The sequence below is a fragment of the Chrysemys picta genome, chromosome 9 (assembly GCF_011386835.1).
Source record: "Chrysemys picta bellii isolate R12L10 chromosome 9, ASM1138683v2, whole genome shotgun sequence".
Lineage (NCBI taxonomy): Eukaryota > Metazoa > Chordata > Testudines > Emydidae > Chrysemys > Chrysemys picta.
Window position 1 is genome coordinate 28,525,372 of NC_088799.1, and position 15,824 is coordinate 28,541,195.

General features: G+C 39.6%; 1 protein-coding gene across 1 annotated transcript in view; it reads left to right on the forward strand.

Annotated features, from left to right (window-relative positions):
* Nucleotides 1-1,476: 1,476 nt before the first annotated feature.
* Nucleotides 1,477-15,824, forward strand: part of CP (ceruloplasmin) — a 36,974-nt gene continuing 22,626 nt past the window's right edge. Inside the window, exons 1-7 of the mRNA XM_005312912.3 lie at nucleotides 1,477-1,713; nucleotides 7,554-7,798; nucleotides 9,318-9,530; nucleotides 11,284-11,457; nucleotides 12,209-12,463; nucleotides 13,791-13,956; nucleotides 15,348-15,487. Of these exons, the coding sequence (XP_005312969.2) occupies nucleotides 1,559-1,713; nucleotides 7,554-7,798; nucleotides 9,318-9,530; nucleotides 11,284-11,457; nucleotides 12,209-12,463; nucleotides 13,791-13,956; nucleotides 15,348-15,487 (1,348 nt within the window). The 5' untranslated portion in view covers nucleotides 1,477-1,558. The remainder of the gene's footprint in view (nucleotides 1,714-7,553; nucleotides 7,799-9,317; nucleotides 9,531-11,283; nucleotides 11,458-12,208; nucleotides 12,464-13,790; nucleotides 13,957-15,347; nucleotides 15,488-15,824) is intronic.

A 15,824-nucleotide genomic window follows, 5' to 3' on the forward strand; every position in this document is an offset into this window, starting at 1 on the left:
CGGGGCCCCTGGAGTGTCCTCCATTTGGAGGCACAAAATATGGTAACCCTAGTAAATTACTAAATAAAAAGTGATTTTATTAAATACAGAAAATAGGATTTAAGTGGTTCCAAGTAGTAACAGACAGAACAAAGTAAGTCACCAAGCAAAATAAAATAAAATGCGCAAATCTATGCCTAATCAAACTAAATACAGATAATCTCACCCTCAGAGATGCTTCGGTAAGTTTTTTCTCAGACTGGACACCTTCCAGGCCTGGGCACAATTCTTTCCCCTGGTACAGCTCTTGTTGCAGCTCAGGTGATAGCTAGGGGATTCTTCATGATGGCTCCTCCCCTTGTTCTCTTCCACCCCTTTATATATCTTTTGCATAAGGCGGAAACCCTTTGTCCCTCTGGGTTTCCATCCCCCCTCACTGGAAAAGCACCAGGTTAAAGATGGATTCCAGTTCAGGTGACATGATCACATGTCACTGCAAGACTTCATTACTCACTTGCCAGCACACACATATACAGGAAGACTCACAGGTAAATACAGCCGTCTGCAGACAATGGGAGTCATCAAGATTCCAAACCATCCTTAATGGCCCACACTTTACATAATTACAATAGGCCCTCAGAGTTATGTTTTATATTTCTAGTTTTAGATACTAGAGTGGTACATTTCTACAAATAGGATGATCACACTCAGTAGATTATGAGCTTTGTAATGATACCTTACAAGAGACCTTTTGCACGAAGCATATCCCAGTTACATTACATTCACTTATATTTTTCATCTTATATTTTTATAAAACCATATAGACTGCACAACGTCACAAATGCTACTGTAGGTATTAGTGCCACATTAATGGAGGGGTGGTGCTATGCTCAGATATCAGCTGCCACCTGCAGGGGACCAGGTCCTTCCTCTACCAATTCTTTTCCCCACTCTCTCCACAAGAGCCTGGCTATAGAGTCCCAGCTCTATAAAGGGGAGGAAGAGGAACTTCCATAGGTTCAAAAGGAGTAGGGGGGCATACAGCAGAATCATTGCCCCCACATGAGCAACCCACAGATTCTGGTTCTCTTCTATTGCATTACTGAAGAAAAGCAAGGGTTGATGGCGTCAAAATGAAAACAGATGCCAGTTTGGAGCTTCCCCCAATATTCTTAGAGTTTTAGGAATAAAACTAAGAGGAAAAGCAAAGAGTTTACTTAGATGACATAGTAACTAAATGAGTTCAGAGTCACTGTGATCATTCAGGGTTCCTTTAAATCAGAAACACTTGAAAATTGATCCACAAAATTATTGCACATAAACTAATGTGCATGATAGGTTAAAAAAACAAACAAAAAAAGAACGAAGGAACTGTCTTGCCTACTTTACATCACCTGAGTCAACTTAGTTACTGGAATCCAAATGTTTGTTTACTCTGACAACATAGGGGCGTTGTGCAACCTTTTCTTTTGTTGATCAAAGCATATTGGGGGGGTGGGAGGGGAACTGGTCTTATAAAGGGACACAATGTTGGTCTCGTGTTTTACTCCATCATTCCAACAAGGTTTATGACTGCAAAATGAAGCTTTTCTTACTAAGCTGCTTGCTGGCTTGTTGTGGTTGCCAAGTCTGGGCAGTGAGCAGAGAGTATTACATTGGGATTACAGAGACCACTTGGAACTACGCACCTGGGAATAAAAATATAATATCTGGGCAGCTTTTTTCAGAAGAAGAGTAAGTAACACTTAGTTTGTGCTAACTACATATAAATGCTCTTGACTTTACAATAATGGTTGGTGCAGGCACTGCTGGTTTAGGACCTGATCCAAAGCCCATTGAAGTCAATGAAAAGATTCCCATTGCTCTGAATAGCCTTTGAATCAGGCCCTTATTCCTTGTAATTTTCTACAGGTCTTGCAAGAGGTCTTCTGTTTTTCCTAACATGTTAATAATTTGTTTGTATTTATGGAAGAAGAGCCTTTCAGCTGACTAGGCACCCATTCACATAGGCAAAACTCCCATTGGAATACAGTGTGATTACAACAGATGCTTTGCTGATTAAGGATGGCAGGATCAGGCCCTGACTGTCTAATGATGTGTAATTTTGATCTGTCAATAAATAGATATGCTGTGTGTTCATACATTTATTTAAAGGTAAGTTTTGTTTTGTTTTTTTTAAATGGTGGCTGTGGAAACTCAGAATTTTACAGCACTGAAGCTGTGCTATTCAGCTCTCTCTAACTTTTGGCTATTTTAGTTAATCCCATTTGTACAGTACTGAGATATGCATCATTGGTTTAATTTCACATTATTTTGTTCACAATTCCTTTTTCACAGTAGATGTTTCTTCTGTTGATTTATTTTTAACATTGAGACTGTTCTTTCTGTCTGCCAGTACAATGGAATCCTGTATGTAACATCAAAATGCTAAGAGACCACGATCAATCACTGTACAAGTAGGAGAGAAACTAACTGCAGATCCTGCAGTAAGCTCTGCATGGGCAGACCCTTGCATTCCTCCAGAGAGGGGCTTCCTGTGGACACAGGGTTCCACACACACACAGGGCTCACTGCAAGATCAGGCCTTAGTCTGTGCTAGTGAAAAAGATACGAGAGAAAGCATCTATTCAAAAAGAGAGAGAATTCATGAAGAGGGGAAATGGAAAAGCATCTCCAAAGGAGAGGAAATGGAAGTAGGAGTATTAAGAAGTCTATTGTAAATAGATTTTGCAGACTGTTTTAAGAATCTGGTGTATTTTGTTGGCAACTTCCTGACATTTGCTGCATGTTTCTTCTGGAGCACCTTTAATTCCTATGACAGGTTTCAGAGTAGCAGCCATGTTAGTCTGTATCCGCAAAAAGAAGAACAGGAGTACTTGTGGCACCTTAGAGACTAACAAATTTATTAGAGCATAAGCTTTCGTGGACTACAGCCCACTTCTTTGGATGTTTAATGACTTCACAATTTTGCTGGAGGTTTTCTGCTAAGGCCATAAGAGTTTCTGCACTATTCAGTTTTAGAATTACATTGTAGTGTAGAAAAAAACGTTTCTCACCTGGCACAGACACTTTGGTATTATTCATGAAGTGAACATTATTCATGAAGTGATGAGTTAGATAAGAGTAGCACAAGACATGCAATAGTTGGTAAGATGATTACACACAGATGTGTAAATCAGCCATAAGTGTGAGAATACATCTCACTCACATAACTACATCTGGAACCTAAACAGTCTCTGAAATAAAAGAACCCACCAGCTGCAGGTCAGCAACAAACTGCTTCTTTAGTAAGTTGTTTTTGCCATAGAGACAAGGACTTAATATGGTTACTACCATCCCATATTTTGTAATGTACATAGACCATTATGATGGATTATTTGACACTCATTCAGAATCTTAGTTTATAGAATTACAAGATACTTCAATTGTAAACTCTATGAGGGAGTGACCATCTTTTTGTTCAGAGCCTAACACAACAGGCAGTACTGCCATACAAATAATATTAGTATATAATACACAGGCTTTAGATATTCAAGCCTGTTTTAATGAGAGAAGGGATACTTAGAATCATAGGTAGATTATTAGGGTTAGAAGTGACCTCAGGAGGTCATCTAGGCCAACCTGCTGCTCAAAGCAGGACCAAGCTCCAGACAGATTTTTGCCTTAGATGGCTAAACTCCCACCCTCAGGGATTGAACTCACAGCCCTGGGTTTAACAGGCCAATGCACAAACCACTGAACTAAGCTTTCACCTACTTCAGCAAGGTCTGGAAACTTTCACTACAGATCCTGAGACTACATCAAATTTCTCTGTTTTTACATTTTGCTGTAAACTTGAAACCTCACACTAAGTTCATAGAGAACTTTATGAACCTTCCAAAAGCACCTGGGCATGTTTATGGTTTTAGCCTTGAAACTGAGTGCAACTCAGCAGTTTTGGCTGAGTTTTCATTTGTGTTTTTTGTTTGAACCACAGCAAATATCAGGGGTTAGGAGCTCCAGCTGAAGAAAAGGCTAGCACAAGTACAGCAATGCAGCATCAGCACTGGCTAGGAGCCCAAGTCCTCATGAGGAACTTGAGCTGGCTATAAACTATGCAATGAACTGAGCCATACTGACACAAGCATGTGGAATGATTTCATGCTCCTAACTGATAAAGATAAATCTCTAAAAGTCTGACATCCTAGAACCATGGGGCTGTAAACTCATGCATATTTGAAGAGTGACATCCGCAATTTCACTGTCAGTCACCCTCTGAGACATTCGCCACCTTCATTTGTCAGAAGAACAGTACTGTACTCTGTTCCCTCTATCCCAAATGGGCTGAAGAGTGGGGGTGTTTGTACAACACCCCCACTATTGAGTGAAAGGAGGGCCAAGGTGAATGAGGAGGATGGATAATGGTGAGGTAACATTGGGACAGGCGGAGAAAGGAAAGAGAAAACACTGGATAGCATATAAATAGTCAGTGGGGAAGAATAAGAAATTAAGTGTTTTGAAGAAAGAAAATTTTAGAGAAAAAATAAAAAGTGAAATATTTTAAAAGGCTGACAAATTAAGACTGAGCAAAAATATGGACAATTAAAAAGATCAGAGATCATCAAATCAGATAGAAAAAAGATGAATCAAAAAAGAAAATGAGGGAAACTTTCTTTTGGGGTTTTTGGTGGAAGGGTTCAAATTTTTTCACTCTAAACAACATCCCTTCTTCAGACATAACCCCCATGGGATACTATCGATCAGTCTCATTCTCTTTCTAAGAAGCTGTTAGGCATGAAGCATGAAACCAGTGATCCAACAAACAGCTGGATGGGCAATGGAATGAGAGTAAATGATCTGGAGTCTGAAGAGCAAAATGCTGAGCAGTGCTGTCAGATGATGCGTTTGCACTCCTCTTATTTGCTTTGTGACAAGCTACAGAGGACCAAATCCATCCCTGGTATAAGTCTACTCAACTCAGTAGAGTTATATTTGTGATGAATTTGGCTCATCATGTCTTCCATTTCATTTTCAACTGCTCCTTAACTCTCACTCTTTTCCTGAACCCTCAGGCTATGAGGCTGTGTTTTTATGAACCCTATTATCTATTAGGGGAGAGAAAGAAAAGAACACAATGCAGCTATCAACAGGAAGACTTACAAGTAGACACTTATTTATACAGTCCACGAAGAGCCATAACATGCTCCCTGATTATAATTTTTGTCTGGCAAAGCTTCCTGAAATCTGACTTCCAGTAACTCAGCGTCTTGCACTGAGTCTGTGCTCTCCAAATTACACAGAGCTCCTTATCAGTCCTTTGAAGCCGTGTGGTTGACAGACTGAACAAACTGTGCCTACCCAGGGTTCAGCCCCACACTAAATGCTTTGGATTTTGTACAAGCAAATTACGCATAGGAGTAGAAATCAGAGGAATTTTGAACTTCAGAATGTCAAACAATGTTTTCCTAATTAGGGGATTGATTCCTCACAGACTAATCCTTACTCCAGCAATTAGTCCTTTTGAAACAACTAAGGCAATTGATGTGAGCAGTCATTACATGGGCTATAGGCCTAAATATCCTAGTTAACAATATTAGCACCATGTTGACAATCATGTAATCAAACATGAGTCAGTGCTAGCAGTTTCCCTGGCCATTGTAGACAGGGACTTTTTAAAAATAAAGAACAGGAGTACTTGTGGCACCTTAGAGACTAACAAATTTATTAGAGCATAAGCTTTCGTGGACTACAGCCCACTTCTTCGGATGCATATAGAATGGAACATATATTGAGGAGATATATATACACACATACAGAGAGCATAAACAGGTGGGAGTTGTCTTACCAACTCTGAGAGGCCAATTAATTAAGAGAAAAAAAACTTTTGAAGTGATAATCAAGCTAGCCCAGTACAGACAGTTAAGAAGTGTGAGAATACTTACAAGGGGAGATAGATTCAATGTTTGTAACAGCTCAGCCATTCTCAGTCCTTATTCAAACCGGAGTTGATTGTGTCTAGTTTGCATATCAATTCTAGCTCAGCAGTCTCTCTTTGGAGTCTGTTTTTGAAGTTTTTCTGTTGTAATATAGCCACCCGCAGGTCTGTCACTGAATGACCAGACAGGTTAAAGTGTTCTCCCACTGGTTTTTGAGTATTTTGATTCCTGATGTCAGATTTGTGTCCATTAATTCTTTTGCGTAGAGACTGTCCGGTTTGGCCAATGTACATGGCAGAGGGGCATTGCTGGCACATGATGGCATATATCACAATTATATTAAAATATTTAAATATTTTAAAAATAAACTTGCTTGCTTCCCCTTCCACCCACCACATTGAAGTCTATGGCAAAACTCCTGCCAACTTCTATGATGATAGGATCAGTTTTCTTTCAATTGTCACACCTTCTGTGTGTGTGCCAGGCTCACTCATTCTCAAAGCCAGTCTACACTGAGACAAGTTTAGGTTTTATACCGTCTCTCCAGTCATACTAACTTGGATGATTTTGCAAAAAACAAAACAAAAAACAAACAAAAAAGAAGTAGGGGCAGCTTGGATCTGGCTCCTATTTAATATAAGCTATGAAAGCTCAAGGAGAATTAGTTAAAAGGTTTTGAATCATCTCTAATAAAATGGGGAACCTGCAAAAGGGCATCGTCCTTTTAAAACTCACAAATTCAAAGGGCACAGTCCTGCAGTCCTTATTCAGTGGAGCCAACAGGAGAGAATTTAAGAGTACATAAATGCTAATACTTGCACCACATAAACATCCAATTGAGCCCAAATTTCCCCAGCTATAGTCAGTAATCTCATCTGTAAATATCTGACCCAGGCCAGTACTTAGGGAGATAGAACTATAGTTCTCCCTGACTAGCACAGCCTACATCAGCCACCTCAATAAAGAATATCCTTAATGTTCTTTCTACACCTGAGTAATATCTCTTCTCCACTTTGAGTGACTCTATAGCCACCATAACTTAATAATGGAAGTAACAGTTTTATCATTTGTAATGAGATTTAAAGAAATTAAGGTATATATGTAATGTGTTATTTCAATAAAACGTAAACGCTTTCAATATAATTTGTGAGCGACATATACACTGTATTTACGGAAACATAAGAAGAGATGGAGCCAAACACCCTTGTATTTATATTCCTGCATTGGATAAGGAGCTGCAGGATTTTTTTCTTAGCCAAGTTTTGCTTTAAGGTAAAATAACCCATTTCAGTTTAAAATTCAAAATTAATTTAACATATATTCAAAAAAGTTTTGAAAGCCATCCCTCGTTTACTTTGTCCATGTATGAAGAACTCAGAATATACCAAATGATACTATCATCCCCCTATGAACTGTAGGTAGAAAAATCTGTCTCAATATCAAATGTTTAGTCTCTCCCTTATTTAGGTTCTGAGCTCTTTGGTGCAGGAACTGTCTTTTTGGTATGTATTTGTACATTATCTAGCCAATGGGACCCTGATTCATGACTGGGGCTTCTGGGTGCTATCACAATACAAATAATATCATCCCTGGCATTTTAATAGATTCTTTTTCAAGAATCTGTGTATTCTGACAGGGCTATGTTTGTTTTCTCTGCAGACAGGCAAGAGTTTTTCTCCAAAGAGGCCCGGACAGAATAGGAAGCATTTACAAAAAAGCTGTCTACAAACAGTTCACTGATAACTCCTTTAAAAAAACAGTTGAGAAGCCTGACTGGTTGGGATTCCTAGGCCCCATTATCAAGGCAGAAGTTGGAGATTCCATTATCATCCACTTGAAAAACTTTGCTTCTAGATCCTATACTCTTCATCCACATGGTGTGAAATACACTAAAGAAAATGAAGGTAAATTTCAGCTGATTCTGTCCAGATTTTAATCAGTACTTCAAAAGTCCCATTGACTTCAGTGGGATTCCTTTTAGCAATGAAGACTGCTCAAGTAAGTAAAAGTTACAGAATTAGGATTTAAGAGAGGATTTAATCAAAAGAAGATAGGATTCAATTAGGGACATTTCTGAGATCACGGAAGGTTTTTCAAGGGCCAAAATATGAAATGAATAGAAACCCACTAAGGTCCTATCAATCTGCAAAGAGGACAATTTTTGATCAACACTTCAGCAAACAAGGTCGATAGGTGAGACACAGGGCTACTAAGGTAATTTGAAGAAAATTGATGTTAACATGAAAAAGAGATCATTAAGCAATGATAAACACCTCATGCATGGACACTAAATGGAAACGCATTTAACTTAAAATAAAAATACAATGTGAATTTTATTTCTTTAATATGAAATGATAAAGGTATAACTAAAGACATTTCTAGAAGTTACTGTACATTACATAGATTTATAAGGCAAAATCCTGCAGGAACACTGTAGTGACTTTAATGCGACCAGTGCTTATTGTGACAAAGTTCCTCCTCTATCTTGGTGGGTCCTGCGCTTATTGGCGGATTTTCTTGCCTCAGAGATTCACCATGTGGGTTGGGGAACAGCCCAGAGACCTTCCCCACTGGAAGAACCCACAGTCCAGGTCAATTGGGAGGTTTTGGGGGGAACCCAGGCCCACCCTCTACTCCAGGTTCCAGCCCAGGGCCCTGTGGACTGCAGCTGTCTATAATGCCTCCTATAACAGCTACTTGACAGCTACAACTCCCTGGGCTACTTCCCCCTGGCCTCCTCCAAACACCTTCCTTATTCTCACCACAGGACCTTCCTCCTGGTGTCTGATAACGGTTGCGCTCCTCAGTCCCCCAGCAGCTCTCCCTCTCAGCTCCTTGCACCTCTTGCTCCTAGCTCCTCACACTCCCCCCACAAACTGAAGTGAGCTCCTTTTAAAACCCAGGTGCTGTGATTAGCCTGCCTTAATTGATTCTAGCAGCTTCTTCTTAATTGGCTTCAGGTGTCCTAATTAGCCTGCCTGCCTTAACTGGTTCTAGCAGGTTCCTGATTACTCTAGTACAGCCCCTTCTCTAGTCACTCAGGGAACAGAAAACTACTCATCCAGTGATCAGTATATTTGCCTTCTACCAGACTCCTGTACCCCACTGGTCTGGGTTTGTCACATTATTTAATAGAGCACCCATCACAAGATGTATTCACCTGCTCTTTTGAGAATTATTTATTTGGAAATCTGGGCTATGTTACTGCCACAATTAATCAATGTCAAAACATTACAGGTGCATTGTTACCAACTTCTTTTATAACATGCACAAGCTCCATTTTACAGAGTGTAAGATGTCGAAGAGTCATCTTCAGTAGCTTTACCTAAACCACACACAATCCTGCTTGTAACTTGTAAATCTCATTCCAAACCATGAAGCCGATGTGTTACCATTGACTGCATTGCATGTTATGTACCCTAGGTGCTTTTTATCCTGACAATACCAAAGATTTGCTAAAGAAAGATGATGCTGTGAAGCCTGGAGAACTGTATACTTACAAATGGGATGTGACAGAAGATCATGGTCCAGCTGAGGGAGATAGTAATTGTATAACCAGGATTTATCACTCGCACACAGATGCCCCAAAGGATGTTGCCTCTGGGCTTGTTGGACCTTTGATAACTTGCAGGAAAGGTAAGAGAGATAAAATATGTAAACAGCAGGAAGCAGAAGAGTGAAACTTGGTTTCCATTTTCATAAGAGATAGATATTGCTGTGTAATGTTGCTATATGCTTTTAAACAGCGACTGTTTTTCATCCCAGAGTCAGCTGCCTTTGAGTAGGAATCCCTGGGTATAGAGAATTTGTGCATATTGAATAATTGATATAGCTTGTGAAGTGCTTTGGAATAAGTTGGAATGAAAGGCATAATATGAATATAAGGTATTGAGTGTGGGGGTTTGCACATATATAGAATGTAAAATGAAACCTACCAGTTACACATACGTTATTTTGATTATTTTTTTTTTTTAAAGCAAAATCTGGTGAAAGGTGTTTCCTGTCATATTTGGCCTTAGTAATGAGCAATAACTTATCAAAACACTTTTTGTAGTGTCACTCTACATTATCTTTCTCTTAGAATAATCTATAGGAGACGGACATACCAACTTGTATTTAAAGGCAACCAATATAAATCTACCTTAACATTACTATGACGTGCTCAGTCACGGAACCCCCCTTGGGACTGTCACCTGATGTGCTGAAACTACCTCTGAGCCCATTTTCCCTGCCAGCATGGGACTTCAGAACTCTGTCTAGTTGAGCCAGACATTTTAACCTGTTGCAACACAGATCCAGGGTCTGAACCACCCCCCAAAGCTGCAGACTTAACTGAAAACAGCTCAGCAAGTATTCCTGTCTCTAGCACCCAGACACCCAGTTCCCAATGGGATCCAAACCCCAAATAAATCTGTTTTACTCTGTATAAAGCTTATACAGGGTAAACTCATAAATTGTCCTCCCTCTATAACACTGATAGAGAGATATGCACAGCTGTTTGCTCCCCCAGGTATTAATCACTTACTCTGGGTTTATCAATAAACAAAAGTGATTTTATTAAGTATAAAAAGTAGGATTTAAGTGATTCCAAGTAATAACAGACAGAACAAAGTAAGTTACCAAGCAAAATAAAACAAAACATGCAAATCTAAGCCTAAGACATTAAGAAACTGAATACAGGTAAATCTTACCCTTAGAGATACTCCAATAAGCTTCTTTCACAGACTAGACTTCTTCCTAGTCTGGGCCCAATCCTTTCCCCTGGTACAATCCTTGTTACTTCCAGCTCAGGTGGTAACTAGGGGATTTATCATGACTGCAGCCCCCTTTGTTCTGTTCCTCCCCCTTTTATAGCTTTGGCACAAGGCAGAAATCCTTTGTCTCTCCCTGGGTTCCCACCCCTCCTTCTCAGTGGAAAAGCACCAGGGTTTAAGATGGATTTGAGTATCATGTGACATGTTCACATGTCCTGTGAGATCGTCTTCTTCATTACTTAGTAGCTGGAAGACATATACATAGGAAGGCTTGTAGGTAAACAAACCCATTCACAGTTCATTGTCCTAGTCAATGGGATCCATCAAGATTCTAAACCACCATTAATGGCCCACACTTTGCATAATTACAATAGGACGTCAGAGTAATACTTCATATTCCTAGCTTTAGATACAAGAATACATACATACAAATAGGCTAACACACTCAGTAGATTATAAGCTTTGTAATGATATCTTACAAGAGACCTTTTGCATAAAACATATTCAGTTACATTATATTCACACTCAAGCATATTTCCATAAACATATAGAGTGCAACGTCACAATTACTATAGCTAAGAATTGAGGAAAGGAGCATTTCACCAGCCAGTGTATGAAAATGACTATTTTTTCAGGCACACTGGATGGAGGAAGAGATAAACACATTGATGCTGAATTTATCCTTATGTTCGCTGTGATGGATGAAAATCTCAGTTGGTATCTGGATGACAATATTGAGAAATATTGCTCCGAACCTGCCAAAGTTGACAAAGAGAATGAAGACTTCCAGGAGAGCAATAAAATGCACTGTAAGAATTTTTTTAAAGATCTGTTCATCATTGTTGTATCCCATTAACATTCCTTTTCTAATCTTTAAAAGATGAGCTATAGCTAGATTGTTTGTTTAATTAAGTGCTTTATTCTTTTTCGATGTTTTTATATAAAAGTGAAGGTTTAGGGCCTGCTTCTGCTCTTGTTGAAGTCAATGGAAGTTTTGCCACTGATTTTAGTGTGAGCAGGATTGGGGCAATACTTATTAATACTAGAAACAAAAAGGGCAAGTATCTGGCAGGACCAGAGGTGTGGGAAAACCAAACCATGTAATTGTGACAAAGGGCATATACAGTGGGTCTGAGTCACCTACCGGGCTGCTCAAATTGCTGTTGAATCTGTACTAGCATAGTTTCCCAGACCACTGTAGGCAGAAGTTTGTTTCCTCCCCCCAAGCATTATACTATACTCCAAAACATAGTCTGTGCTGCTTAGTGTCACCACAGACTCTAGCCTTAAATCTGGCCTGAACTAAACATTCATGGAAAGGACTGATGACCACAGTACAAATACTAGCCATGCAGATCAGATTTGGATTCAGGTTTTGGAACCCCATGACCTAATGAGAAGGATGCTCAGAATCCGAGTTTTGGTTAGTGCTCATCTCTACCTTATAGTATAGTGGCAGTGATTTTAGTGTTACATGGCTGGCAAGATACGTTTTTGCACAAAGGTCTATGAGCCCTGTGATGGTGAATATATAATAAATAGCATTTCTTATTTTTTAAGCAATCAATGGATACATGTATGGATATCTTCCCAATCTCACCATGTGTGCAGAAGACAAAGTGAAATGGCATCTTTTTGGCATGGGTAATGAAGCTGATGTCCACTCAGCCTATTTCCATGGACAGGTTTTTACAGAAAGGAATCACCGCATTGACTCCATCAGCCTCTTCCCTGCTACCTTTGTTGATGCTCTTATGGTACCGAAGAACCCTGGGGAATGGCTGCTTAGCTGCCAAGTCAATGATCACATAGAAGGTATGAAATAAGTTACTGTCTATTGAATCTTAGAATCTACAGGGGAATGTGGCATACCTGAGTGCTTTATTTGGCATGCCATAATCATGATACAAAAAACAGAAGAGCCACAGTAAACATTATATAAGTGGATACAAGACCCCAGTCAGAACTGGAATGATCTAACCATTTGAATTAATTGTGCCTGAGCTTACCCTTTACTGAGTCACTTTTGCATGAACATTGATGTTAGGAAGACTGTCATCTGATATATCACAGTCTAGTTAACAAAGCGGTCTCACATTCTCAGCAGTTCTTCTAGGAATGCATTACACTAAGGGCTGAACCAAAGCCCAATGAAGTCAATGGACATATTGTCACTACTTGGATTCAGTAATATGTGGGCAGGAACTGGTGCAAATTCCAAATGTAGATGAGCAAAGCCATGATTTACACTGGATAAGTTTATCTCTGCTTGCAAATGGGGTAAGCTCAGCCAGTGTGAATCGTAGCTTCTTTTATTTACATTGGTTGCTGGCCACCAGTGGCTAAATTGGGTCTCATTCCAAGTTCAGGCAAGGCCACAGTAATTTATTCTGTACCTCATGGCCCATTGTGTGGCTTCTTCTCTCCCATCTAAGGCCTGGTCTACACTTAAATGTTTTGCTGACACAACTATGTCGGGGGGGCGGGGGGGAAGGGGGAAAACACCCCACCCCTCAGACTCTTAACTGATGTAGCTATGCCTGTAAACGCTCTGGTGTAGATGCAGTTATAATGACAAAATATTCCTTTGGTCAGTATAGCTTATTTCACTCCGGGCACTGGTTTAAGTTCTTTAGGGAACTGTTTTAAGTCCTTTTGTTGGTATAAACTCCATCTCCACTAGGAGGGTTTACTGGTACAGTTATACTTGCAAACCGTTTCTAGTTTAGACGAGGCCTAGGAATTTCACAAATGAGTCACTGATTAAGTTCTGAGTGAAAGCAGAGCCAATCTAATAGCATTTTGCCTAAGCTGAAGCATATCTGACAGTCTGTTTTCACTCAATTCTAATCTTATTTGTCACTAATATGAACTGTACCTTCATAAGACAAAGACATCCTTTACCACGACATAGCAGCCTGTATTGCATACTACACACTAATTTGGCTTGGGTGTGGTGTTTCATGTAGTTTGCTTTTGTCTGTGATTTTATATCATGCAACAGTGAGTCCCAGGGGAAGGAAACAGACAATTTTAAATGGGAGAAGAAGAAAAAAAAAAAAAAAAAAAGTTCACATAAAATCCCCTCCCTCTCCACTTAAGGTTTGTTGTATTTGTATCTCCCTTTTTTCTCCCTCCCCAGGTGGTATGCAGGCCATATTTGAAGTAAAAGACTGTAAAAAACCTACAACAGATCACAATGAATATACAAATATAAGACATTACTACCTTGCAGCTGAGGAAATTATCTGGAACTATGGTCCATCTGCAATAAACAATTTTACAGGACAACAATTAATTATTGACAGGTAAATACCTCCTATTAAATAAGAAAGCAGCTATAGACTATAGCCACAAGTGAACAAGCTTCGTTTACTAAAACAGATTTGGTTTGAACATGCTAAATATACACAGCCATAAAGAGCCATTGATTTTTAAGGAAAAAAATCCCTCTTGTTTTCAGTGCTTCTTAAACATTGATTGCAATATATAGCCCATAACAATTATGCCTGTTACTTCCCTTGAGACCTTGAAGGAAGTTTCATTGTAGCATTAATAACTACATGGGAATGAAGAAATGTTGTATCACAATATATACACAACAATCAGGGTCCCTGAAAATTTCTGGACTGGTCATCCATCAGTCTAGAGTGGTAAGAGAATGCGAATCAGAGGCCAGATCCTCAGCTGGTGTAAGTTGTCACAGGTCTATTGAAATCAGCGGACAACATATACCAGCTGAGAATCTACCCCTTGTGCTATATATGATTCTTCTAACTAAGACTAAGGCCTTGTCTACACTGCCCCTTTACAGCGCTGCAACTTTCAACGCTGTAAAGTAGCAGTGTAGACCGTGCACCAGCACTGGGAGTCGCATTCCCAGCACTGGTAGCTACGCCCTTCATGGGGGTGGGTTTTTTACAGCGCTGGAAGAGCTCTCTCCCTGCACTCTGCCGCGACTACACAGCCACGTTAAAGCGCTGCTGTTGCTAGTGAAGACATACCCTTAGTCAAGTCATTTAACATCTCTAGTCTTCATCTATCAAATGGGCTTAACAACGCTTTGTTACCTTCCTGGACTGAGGCTTAATTAATTAAAATCTGTGAAGTGCTGTGAGATCAGTGAATGAAAAGGGCAATAATAATTTAAAAAAAAATAATCACAGAGTAAGCTTTCATGAAATCTGCAAACTTGTTTAATTGTTTTTTTCGTCTTATTTCACTGTGTTCTTGTGTAACTGATAATAAAAATACCTTTTTTCCTAAAACCAAAATAAAAATTACAAAGCACTGGCCAGAAACTATTGTTTGTGGGTCTCCTAATGCACTGTGTACATAAGAGTAACAAGGCAGGATCTCAGAAAAGAAAAACAAGCTGTACAGAATTTAATGTAGGGGTCTGCTAGGCTTTTTCTGCATACTCATGATTCTTTAATTGCTGGACCGAGCTATAATATGATCTAGTGGGTAGAGCACTAAAGTGGGACTCAGAAGATCTAGGTTCTATTTCCAGCTCTGCTCCTGCTGGGTGACCTTCGACAAGTCACCTCACCTCCCTGTACCTCATTTTCCCCAAATGTAAAATGAGGAAGATACTGCCCTCCTTTGTAAAGCACTTTGAGAGCTACTGATGAAAGCACTAGCTTAGAGCACAGTATTATTAAAAGTTGTTTGTTTCTATCAAATGTCTTCTGAACAGTGAATCTCAGACATTTTTTGAACAAAATGAAAAAAGAATTGGTGGTTCTTATAAAAAAGCGGTTTATAAGGAGTACACAGATGTCACCTTCACAAAGTGTAAGAAAAGGCTCCCCGAGGAAGAACATCTTGGACTCTTAGGTGAGACTGTTTAAAACAATTTAAGGCAAAGCTGGTGGAGTTTGTTACCTTTCTGAACCTGCAGCATTTGTAAGCCCCTTGAACATGACTGGTTTGACTGACAGAGCTTATAAATGCTACAGGCTTCATATGGGAGAAAGGGGGGAAATGACAATTTATATTGGCATTGAGAGGGTTAAGTCAGCTCCATGAATGAGCAGGGAGGTGGTGCCTGGCATCTGCTACAGAGTAAAAGAATGAATGGTAGGAGGGCAGGTGGTGCTTTCATTGACTGGGTTACTTCTGTTGAGGGGTGAGTGAAGAAGTACATGAACTGAATGGAGGGAGGTAGCGGTAG